Source organism: Cicer arietinum, chromosome 7 (assembly GCF_000331145.2).
Source record: "Cicer arietinum cultivar CDC Frontier isolate Library 1 chromosome 7, Cicar.CDCFrontier_v2.0, whole genome shotgun sequence".
NCBI classification, from domain to species: Eukaryota; Viridiplantae; Streptophyta; class Magnoliopsida; order Fabales; family Fabaceae; genus Cicer; species Cicer arietinum.
In genome coordinates, this window is record NC_021166.2 from 28,483,888 (window position 1) to 28,495,603 (window position 11,716).

Below are 11,716 nucleotides of genomic sequence, written 5' to 3' on the forward strand. Positions count from 1 at the left end.
TATATAATTATATTCTTGATGATAATTTATTATATTCACATCAACTTCCTCAACTTCAACCAAATCAAACTCCATACCGACCAACTATGCCAACAGCTGGTTTGATCATACCAGATTTAAATCAACCTCAACCAGTTATGGCTCCTCCTTCGACTAGTGGTGGTGTAGTTGAAGATGAAATCCAATTTCAAACTATGATGTCTCCAACAACACAAATTAATAATACTTTTGAGGGACTTCTGTCGTCGGGTAACATCCAGCAAATAATGATGGAGGGAGTGGAGCGATTGATCAGAGGAATTATTTCGATGATTAATGATGTACTTGAATAATTTCTTAATTTTATTTTTAGTTTGTATGAACACATTATATCTTGTCCTATTTAATTATGGTGTGTTTAATTTTTGGTTTGTAAGACATGATTTATTAATTTTAGAATGTTTTATTTGGTTTGATAGTAATTACTTTAATTAATATTAATATTATAGTTTTGTATATAATAGTTATTTTAATTTTTAAATTTTAATTTAATTTTAATTTAAATATTATATTTTAAATTTAATTTAAATTTTAGTTAAATTGTAATATTATATTTTAAATTTAAATTTATATTGATATTAGTTTATTATATATAATATATTTAATTTAAATTTAAATATTATATTTAAATTTTAAATTTATATTGATAATAATTTATTATATATAATATCAATTTTTAATATTAATTTTGAATTTAATAAAATTATTTTTTCAATAAAGTGAAACTTTTGTGGCGTCCTAAGCCGTCACAAAGGGAGACATTTGTGGCGGCATGGGTTCCACAAAAGCTTAATTTTAAAATTCAGCTTTAACCTTTGTGGCGGCCTAAACCCTCACAAAAGGAGGAATTTGTGGCGGCCTAAACTCTCACAAAAGGAGGACTTTGTGGCGGTCTTTGCCCTCACAAATGGCAACAATTGTCGCAAATAGTTGGAACTACCGCAAATTACTAATAGTTAAAACAACTATCAGCGCACTTGCCGCAGAAAAACCAATCGAAGACGGTTCTACCCAACTACCGCTAATAAACAAATTTCTTTTAGTGGTTGTGCTATGTTGAATGCTGAATGCTATCATACATATTCTTCACGCGGTGCCAAAATGGAAGATGATATATGATGTTTAATTGGTTTACTATTTCGAAAAAATTAAATTTTTAAGACCATAACCCATTGAGAATTGGAATTAATCATATCCAAACAAAGCTTCAAATAATATTATTTATTAATATTTAAGATGCTTATAATACTAAGTCCTCATTTAGAAAGAGGAGAGCAAGTTATGGCCATCAATGCTATGTGTCCAAACAAAAATTCTAATACAAGCATCCAAATTTTTAATAAGACTCATAGTCTAAGAATAAATTCTGAAACTTTAATACATGCACAATTGGGTTTACAAGTTGAATTCTCCTCCTAATAGACAATAAATGACCCTTCTTGTTTGAAAGTTTGGACTTGATTTTATCAACTATATGCTGAATATGATAGTCCATTGGCTTACCGTTGACAATGGGAACTCCCAATTAATCAAAAGGAAAAGATCCCATAGAATAAACAAGAATGTTAGCAATAAAGTAAAGTCTTGTGTTATTAATTGCCCCTGGCATAATATTTCACTTTAGAGGACTAATTCATTAACAAGAGTGAAGGTGCAAACACGAGAAAATAGTTGAATTGTGTTAGACTAAGTTGGATTCTTTTTGCTAATTTATTTAAAACTGGTTCAGGTTTAGTGACTTAGAATAAAAGTAATAGCAATCGAGTTAAGTGATCAGAGACAGAAGTAAAACAAGAATTGCATAATTAAAGTGACACAAGAATTTATCCTAGTTCACCATCAACTTGATAGCTACCTCAAGTCCCCTCACTCAGAAGAATTTAATCCACTAATTCAAAACTTAAATTACATAGCACCTAACCCTATAAGTCAATCTTCTCAAAACAACCTGACACCTACAGACTTTCTGAGCAACACAAACACCTTAACTTTACAAGCCAAGTCTTCTCAACACAACCTGAAAACCTACAAATTGTTTGAGGAACACCAAAGCCACTAGCGGGCTGGGTTACAAGAATGTGGAACAAATTGGTCCACTTCTAATATGTTGATTGTAACAATGATTCTCACTCTAGAAAACACTTAAAAAATATTTCTTTTGAGCAAGTGTTTCTCAAGACCTTAACCTTATGAACTCTAATAACTTAGGAAATCTATTTATAGAATAGGCTAGGGTTTGTCCTTTTTCCTTGCAAAATATGAATCATATATTTGCAAATAATAAATGTATCTTCATGTGAGTGTTTCTTCTTGTAAACAATTATTGATCATATCTTCTTGTAAATAGTTCATATCTTTTGGTCGATAAATCTTGATCAAATATTCTTGTAAATAATTTATATCTTTTTGTGATAAATCTTGATTAAATGTTCTTGTAAATAATTCATATCTTCTTCTAGATAAGTCTTGATCAAATCTTCTTATAAATAACTCATATCTTCATGTGATAAATCTTGATAAAATCTTTTTGTAAATAATTCACATCTTCTTGTAGATAAATCTTGATCAAATCTTCTTGCAAATAATTCATATCTTTTTGTGATAAATCTTGATCAAATCTTCTTGTAAATAATTACTATCTTCTTGTAGAAAAATCTTGATAAAATCTTCTTGTAAATAATTCATATATTCTTGTGATAAATCTTGATGAAATCTTCTTGTAAATAATTCATATCTTCTTTTTGATAAGTTATCAATCACGTTTTCTTCAAATCTTGACCATATCTTATTTTCAATTTGGTCAAATATTTTCTTAAATTATAAATATGAATTAAATCGTATTTTAGATTGTCTTCAAAAACTCAAATCTTCTTTCATACTCTTGCTTGATTTGAGCTGGAATGGATTTGGGTTGTTCTTGGATCTTCACAAGTTTTTGATTCGGCTAAGTCTTCTTTTCATACTTAATACTTTCAATTTTAGTCGCTGACTTTCCATCAGAGGCATTGACTTTCTTGTTGGAGTGAGATGTTGTGTTTCTTGAATAATGATAGTCATAGGCAGAATTGCATGACTTAAAATTAATGGCATTGGACAAATCACCTTGTTGAAATTTCAAAGTCAGTGCAACATTAAATACAACATTTGAAGTTTGTTACACCTTTTTGATAAGTGAATTGTGAACTTTTAGTTCATGATTTGAACAATCTCTCAGAGTAAATTATACATTGATATGAACTCTTAAGAGGCATGTTGAGTTTGTGCACATCAGACACATGCTAGAGCTTTAGAGACATGCTTCAAATTCAGTCTTCAAAGGTAGTCTTCAGACTCAGTTTTAGAGCCATTCTTCTGAGGCAGTCTTCAAGCCAATCTTCATACATAAACATTAGACCCATACTTCAGACCCAAACATCAGACCCAAACATCAGACCCAGACCTCAGATCTAGACATTAGAGGCAATCTTCGTAACCTTTAGAGGCACGTTATGTTGAGGCAAAATCTCAAATTAATGTTTTTGATGTAAACAAACAAAGGTTAATTAAAGACTCTAATTATGATTCTAAATGATGTGTTAATCTAACATGTGTTTTTGAGTGTAATAATCTAAGATACGTACTAAGCAATGCAAGCAAAATCAGTTTAAAGGAAAAAGGTAAAAACTGAACAAAACATAACCAAGAACGTTCTCACTTTTTTTTTCCTTCATTTTCATCAAGCAAGATCAAATCATCTGTTAATGCAAGGAAAACTCCTGCAATTTCGAATGCATTTCCAGTACATCTACAAGGAATGTACAACTCTCACATCAGCAAAATAAATACTCCAAAAGATCCAAGTTTAAAAGGCATGATTCAAAGCAAAAGTGACAAATGATCATTCTCCAGCATGGTAACATAAGTCTCCAGAATGATAAACATTCTCCATCATGTTACAATTAATCTTCATCATGCGGACATCATTCTCCAGCATATTAACAACAGTCTCCATAATGATAACATGATTCTCTAGTATGTTAACATCAGTCACCAGAATGATAACATCATTCTCCAACATATTAACAATCATTCTCTAGCATAAGTACATCATTCTCCAGCCTGTTTTGTACGAATCAAAAGGCAATCTTAATTTGAATACATTAAACACATCTTTGAGATGCTTGCATGCATAAACAAAAGATAATCACATTCAATAATGAGAAGCTATATATCATACATTATTATCACATAAGCAAAAAAACGCAGAATGTTCAAGTCAAAAACATTCATGTTTTAATAAGTCTGGTATTTGGTCAAATCTGACACATAACAGCTGAACACTTTCCAATGGTCAAAATAGTTGTCATCAACCTCCTTGAAACCTATAAAAGGAACCCCAAGCTCAAGGACAAATCAAAACTTCAAGTGCTAAGAAAATTCACCACTTACATACACTTACATACTTGAAAGTTGCTCAATCGAAAACAAAATATTCAATTATGTTTTCCTCTTCATATATCAGAATCACTCCACTGAATTCTTTTATCAAGAATTTATTCTCAAACACGAGTTGAGCATACTCAGATTCTACCAAGATCTTTAAATCATTATTGTGTAAACTCAAGACTATAAAAGTTGTTTATAGTTTGAGTTGTTTATAGAAAATCCTTTTATGGTTAAAAGGTGAATTGTAAAATCCTGTCTAAATATTGATAGGTGACTTGATTGAATCATTTCTGGGTGGAAAGGAATTTCTGTTACAAATCAATTTTGATCTGAACAAAACTGGGTAAAATCAAGAACGTTGTAAAACCAAGAACGTTCTCCGTTTGAACGCTTAGTGGAAAATCTCACAGTTGTGAGGACTGGACATAGCGCGAGTTGGGTGAACCAGGATATATATCATTGTATTATATCTCTTCCCTTATCTTTATTTACTTTTAGTCCTTTTGATTATCAAGTTAAATAGATAAGCTAAACTGTTGATTTTAACTAACAAAGAACGTTCTTCGTTTTCTATTTCTAGAACCCATAATGTTATATGTTTTCAGTTTTCACAACCAAGATCAATCTTGAGTTACTTTCTTAAGTTTTTAACAGGAAATTTTACATAGGTGAATTTACAATTCAAACTCCCTTCCTTGCAAATTGACATTGCAATTTCACTTTACTTTCAGAGGCATATGTTCAAAGGCAGACATGTATACTTTTTGTTCCTTTGATCTCATCCTCTGGTCACCTCCTCTGGTGACTTCCTTTGGTGACTTTCCTCTGGTACCTTCCTTGAATTTTCTTCCTTTGGTACCTCCCACTAATTTTCTTATTCCAATTTTTGCATACTTAATGAAGTCATTAATCTAAATGTATTGTTTTTATAAAATATTTTTGTTAACATTAGAACTATAAGTGGAAAACCAACTTGGTTCCAACACAGAGTTACATCTATACTCATGGACATATCACGAATTTCTCGAGCATTTCTAATAGTCCTTTTACAAAAGACCACAATATAATGAGCAAAAAGTCACGACTAGGAACATAAAGACCCTCATGTACCTGTCATACTCATCAATCTATCAATATCAACTAGTCTAGTTATGTTACTACTAAGAAATTCTCCAGTAATACAAAACAATAGCGGAGATAGAGGATCCCCTTGACCTAATCCTCAAGTGAAATTAAATCAACCACGACCTTACCATTCACCAATAAGGAAAGCTTGGCTTGTAGTATCCAATTACAAAAAGTATTATTGAATGCAAAAGCCTGCAACGTTTGAATCAGAAATCCCCTATAAAGAGTGTCAAAAGCCTTCTTGATATAGATCTTGAATGCCAAGTTACAACCAAATGATTTTTAGTCTAAAAGATTAATGGCATGTGAAGTAGTGAAAATGCATTATGAGATATGTCTCCCCTTAGTAAATTCTCTCTAGTGTTCATAAATGATTTTTGGAGCAATAATAGCCAACATGTCTACCAATATTTTTGAAATTACCTTAAATTTGAAGTTAGCCATATAATTGGTCTAAAACACTCAATCATGTCAGCTCCAGGAGTCTTAAGAATAAAGGCTACAATGTTTGAATTATATTTTGGCATAATCCATCCATTAAAACAAAATTGATGCATTGGATTAAAAAGACCAAGACCTACCATATCGCATAAGTGCTTGAAGGAACATCCATCAAAACCATCAGGACATAGGGAAAAGTCATTATCCATTGCAAAAACAACCTCATTGACTTCTTCCATGGAAGGCAACCTAGTTGACATAAAGTTATCTGCATTAATGACAAGACTTGGATATGAATTTCTTATCATATTAGTAACTTGTCTTTCATTCTTAAAGGTAAAAAGATTGTGATAGTAAGCTAGAAGGTGATGCTCAATGTCTTGTTGATCTTTTAGATAATAATCCCTCTCTTTCAACCTTGTAATCTTATGAGACACAACTTTTATTTTAGTTAGTCTATGAAAGTAGACAATGTTTTTGTCACAATATAAGAACCATTGTACACGAGTTTTCTCCTTCCATAAAGTATCTTGAGTTTTCAAAGCTATATCAAGATAATGTTGTGCTAATTTTTACTCATTTTCAAGATCATAAAAAACCATGAATATTAATCTTTTCTTGAATATTAGTAACCACATCAAAAGCCTTTTCAACCTTTTTATGAACATCTCCAAAGGAAGAAATATACATTTGACAATTAATCACATAAGTGCTCTATACTTCTTAAATAACTCACTTGTAATCATTGTGCTTAAACCATATTTTATGAAATTTAAAAGAGATTGGATAAGACATTACCTTAGATTCCATTGTAAGCAAAATTGAATAGTGGTCTAATAAGCTTTAGGAATAATACTGCACTGAACCTTCTTCCAAATAACAAGCCATTTAGAATTACAACATACCCTATCTAATCTAGAGTTGCATAAGAAGTACCTTTCCTACCATTTGATCAAGTGAGTTGAGGACTAGTGGTGTTAAGATGAATGAGATGATTAGAATCAAACCACATTCTAAATTCACCACAAGATGCTTTATTAGGCAAACATTAGCCATTCGTCTCATTAGAACCAAGAACAACATTAAAGTAGCCAAGCACATTCAAGGACTAGGAAATCTAACATGATTAGAACTAAGTTCCATCCAATGTTGTCTTCAATTAACATGTGAAGTACTAGCACAAACTACTAACACATAACATACATTTTGATTAGTCCTAAAAGGCAAAGTAACTTCTTGAGTAGAGATATTAACCATTGTCAACTGAAGAGAGACATCACAAAATCCCCAAAGGTTTGGGATATATTATAAGGCCTTATAAGTTGAAATTTAAGTCCAAGCTGACTCAAAAAGTTGGCAGAAAAGTTAGCAAAGGACATCTTGAAGGTCCAAACACGAGAAGAAGGTGAATTGTGTTTGTCAAAGTTGATAATTTTTTTTATAATTTACAAATAAATAAAAAACTAGTTCGATTTTGGTGACTTACTTGGAGTAGAAACAATCGGATTTAGAGACAGCAAACAATGAAAACATAAATAATTTGATACATATATTTATACTAGTTTTACCACTAACTTGACTACATCCAATCCCCTCATTCAGAAGACTTTAATCCACTAATTTAAATATTTTGAATTACAAAACACTTGACCCTCCAAGTCAGTCTTCTCAAAATGATCCCAAATTTTTGAGGAACTAATCACCTTAACTCTACAAGTCAAATTTTTATTTTATTTATTTTTTATTTATTGTGATTGCATAGATTAAATCTGATCAATAATATTTTTTAATATATATAATTTAATTCATTTTTGCTTAAAATTATATTCCAGAAGGAAATTATATTCCAGAAGGAGTATGAGTTAATTAATTTTTTTTATCTTTTAACTTATTTTTAAAATTTAAATTGATTTATTGATTTTTAATTTTACTCTATAAACTCGTCACTTATGTTAGAAAGTCATAAACGACAATGGTAAAAGATGTTGTGGCATCTGATGTTGTTCTCTTAATAATATTGATCCATAAAAGCCTTCTTCTCCACCAAAAATTGATGAAGCAAACATGGACGAGTTTATGAGTTTGTTAATTTGTAATAATGGCAGCATTGTGTTGTGACCATTTGATGAATGTTATGTAGTAATATTGTTGCTATCTACTATAAGATCTATAATATATTTTGTATCTACTATTTTACTATGCCAATTGTCCAACTCCACGTCAGAGTGACATGCGAATTTAATACTCTGAACGTTCAAGTGAAGCTACAATTTTAAACTTCTTTTAACCCCGTCGAGATGTCGGGCCACTAGAAAAAATAACAAGCACTAAAGTGAGTTGGTTTAATGATCTCTTTTAACAAAAAGTCGTTATGAATTAAGTGAATAAAGTCAAGTGATCAAAGGAATAAAAATATAATTAAGCCACTAGTTATTTATGTACTATGTCAATATCATCGTGATTTTTGTGCCTCTTTTTGCCCTTCAATTATTTGGTTTAAAAATTATTTATTTATTTTAAGTTAAAATGTAATTTTGATTATTTTATTTATTTATTATTTATGTTAGTTATTTATATATTTTTTATTTGTTTTATTATTTTTTTCGTAATATTCATTTTAATTTTTAGTAAAAGGAAAAATTTGTATAATTTTATAAAAAATAAAAATTTAAAACGATTATTAAGTAAAGATAAAAAATTAAAATAAAATTTAAAGGATCAAAATGAATTAAAATAAAGATAAAAGTCTAAAACAAATATTAAATTAAAAGAATTTTAATATTAAGCCTTTATTTGAAGAGAATTTTTTTTCATATATATCCTATTTGACTTTCTAGAAGTCGCATCCTAACCAAAAAAATTAGTTGGTTGATATGTGACCTTTTACACATGTTTTTTTCTCTTCATTTTTTGTATTAATTAATAAAATAAACAAAAAAAAATAATTATTAATAATATAAAATTAATTAAAAATACAAAAAAGTTATTGAGATTTAGTAGAGTTATTGATAACAGTATTTTGAATTAGCTAGGTTTGGGTATACTATAGATCAAAGAAAATCACATGGTATACTGTTTTAAGAACTCCATCTTATTTTTCCAGTTTATTCACTTGTTAACTATCGTGTAACATTATAAATAAATTAACAACTTCTTCTTATTTTACTACAAACTTTCTTATTAAAATATATATATTTGATTAAACAATTTAGCATATTAAAAAAAATTTAGATTATCCACATTTTTTTCCTCTATGATATATTCAAATTTTGTTTACTTTTAGAGGTAAAAGAAAAATATACAACTTTTTATTATAAATAAAATAAACGTTACGAATAAAATACATGACTATATCGATTACTAGACTATAATCTAAAATATTGTTGGAATGTTATCCACAACTCTACTAAATTTGTAAAATCTTTATGTATTTTTTATTATAATTTTAATTAATTTTATATTATTATTAATTAATATTTTTAATTATTTTTATCAATTAATACAAGAAAATATATATATTGAAAGTAGAATCTCCATATGTGACCAACTACCCCAATTTTATTTTTTATATTTGCGCACTCAAACATCATCATAGCGCGACCTCTTAAAGGTAAAAGAAAGAAATATATTAATTTTAAAATAAAATATTTTTTAATTGAATATATATATAAAAAATTAATTTTATAACACATTTAATTTATTATTTATTATTCTCTTTATTATTTTTTCTTTAAATTTTTTTTGAATTATCACAAAATTTAAACACATACACAAAAATACATATCATTTATTTAAAAAAACCTAAATTTTTTAATTATTTATTTTCTTTCTACGTTTTCTTTGATTTCGTAAATGTGACTTAATCTTATGAGTTTATCTTCTTTGAACGTGGAGCGACAAATTATAGACTTCCTTCGACTAACTCGACACCTCACTCAAGTCTCACCACACCTGCGAGATTTGAATTTATATGGACACCAAGAGAAACGCCAACATCTAGTATACCCCGATGACACAGGAAAAAACAAATACTCATTCAAATTCAAAATGTTTATATTTATTCGTTGATTTCGACTTTCGAGGAACACAAATAACGATTAAAAAAAATCATTTTCTTCTCTCTCTCTTGCTTTTTTCTTAATTAATATTTTGAATTCAGAATCACATTACTGAGAAAAATAAAAGAAAAACTTCATCATAAAAAGCAAAAAAAAGAGAAATTATTCCTATTTTTAGTCACCCTTTGTTTCTCCCTCTTTTCAGAGTCTGAGAAGCTTTTGTTTCTCTCCCAACACAATCACTTTTCACTCTTGAATGCATTATTATAACTCACGCTTTAAGTAATGGAAACTCGCGTTTCATCTCTTCGATTTTTCAACTACCATTGATCCATGCAAATAACGATTTTTCACCCTTACCTTCAACCTTCAATCGCTTTCAAAAACTTCATTTTCTCAACATAAATCTCAAAAGTGTGCATTCAATTTCGCCGTTTTCGCAATGCAAACGTGAAACTCGAAGTTCGAGGTGGTGAATTTCGAACCGGAAACGCGAATTGCAGGGAAATAAAAAAGTCACTAATTCCTTTCTTTTTTTTTGGCGATTCAGAATTCGCCAACGAAAATTCAGAGATTATTCTCGAAGAAATGGTGTCATCAGCTTCGCCATGTTCTCTTACGAGAAGCTCGTTGGAAGAGATGCTTGACTCGCTTCGCCGGAAGGACGAAGGTGAAGCGAATAAGAAGGATTCGCCACCGGCGTTGCCATCCCGGCCGGCGTCAAAGGCTCGGCTCCCTCGGGCAAAGCGGTCGCTGCCAAATAATTTCAAGGTCGGCAGCGGCGGTGGTGTGGTGAAGAATGGATTTAATGATAATGAAGAAAGTGTGGAAAGTAAGAGGAAGGAAACATGTTTGGAAAATAAGATAAGAGAGAGTAGTTTTGGGAGGAAGAGGGTGAAGAAGGATGTTGTCGAGTCACCTTACGTGGCACCAATTTGTGAATCAGGGATCGTTTCAGAATTGGATGGTGATACTATTTCTTATTTCATCAAAATGGTAACTCTCAACTTGGAAAAGTGAAAAAAAAATGATTCCTAGTTTGTTTATGATGATGACGCACTGAAATGATGGATCAAGTTTTGAACAGTGATGGTTCTTAGTGTGTGCTTGGTTTGAGGGTTGGGAGAGCCAAAAGTGATTCTTGACAAGTAAAATTGATTTTGACAAGTTTGAATGATATCAATTGGAATTTGATTTTTCCTCTATAATTGATAATTGATTCTAATTTGAAGCTAAAAATTGTATTTTTGACTCCAATTACCGTTGAAGTTTCTTTAATGTGAATGTATTTAAACATTTGGACATCCAACTTACTTTAAATAAACTCAATTTTTTTTGGCTGCAAAACCCAATACACACCAGTGTTTTGCTTATTTGCTGTCTCTTTCTCAGTTTTTGGCTAATGGTTGTTGGTTATTTTACAAAAGAGTATTTGATTGAAATTTGTTTAGTTTACTTTTGAAATTTAATCTCAGGAGCTGTAGTTTTTGTCTGTGGTTACTGATATTTGTTTGTTAGTGATTGATATAGACTATAGTGTATAGACTAAGGCATTGTTCATGGCTTTTGTTTTTCTGTTAAATTTACTTTTGGTTTGTTGGCTGTTTCCTCCAGAAGCTTCATGT

General features: G+C 29.9%; 1 protein-coding gene and 1 long non-coding RNA gene across 2 annotated transcripts in view; both read left to right on the forward strand.

The window, feature by feature from the left end:
* Nucleotides 1-410, forward strand: part of LOC101490114 (uncharacterized) — a 25,711-nt gene extending 25,301 nt beyond the window's left edge. Inside the window, exon 4 of the long non-coding RNA XR_001144447.3 lies at nt 97-410. This is a non-coding gene — a long non-coding RNA (uncharacterized lncRNA). The remainder of the gene's footprint in view (nt 1-96) is intronic.
* A 9,655-nt stretch (nt 411-10,065) lies between these two features.
* LOC101493262 (myosin-2-like) overlaps nt 10,066-11,716 on the forward strand; it is a 20,462-nt gene continuing 18,811 nt past the window's right edge. Inside the window, exon 1 of the mRNA XM_073363354.1 lies at nt 10,066-11,107. Coding sequence (XP_073219455.1) covers nt 10,680-11,107 — 428 coding nt within the window. The 5' untranslated portion in view covers nt 10,066-10,679. The remainder of the gene's footprint in view (nt 11,108-11,716) is intronic.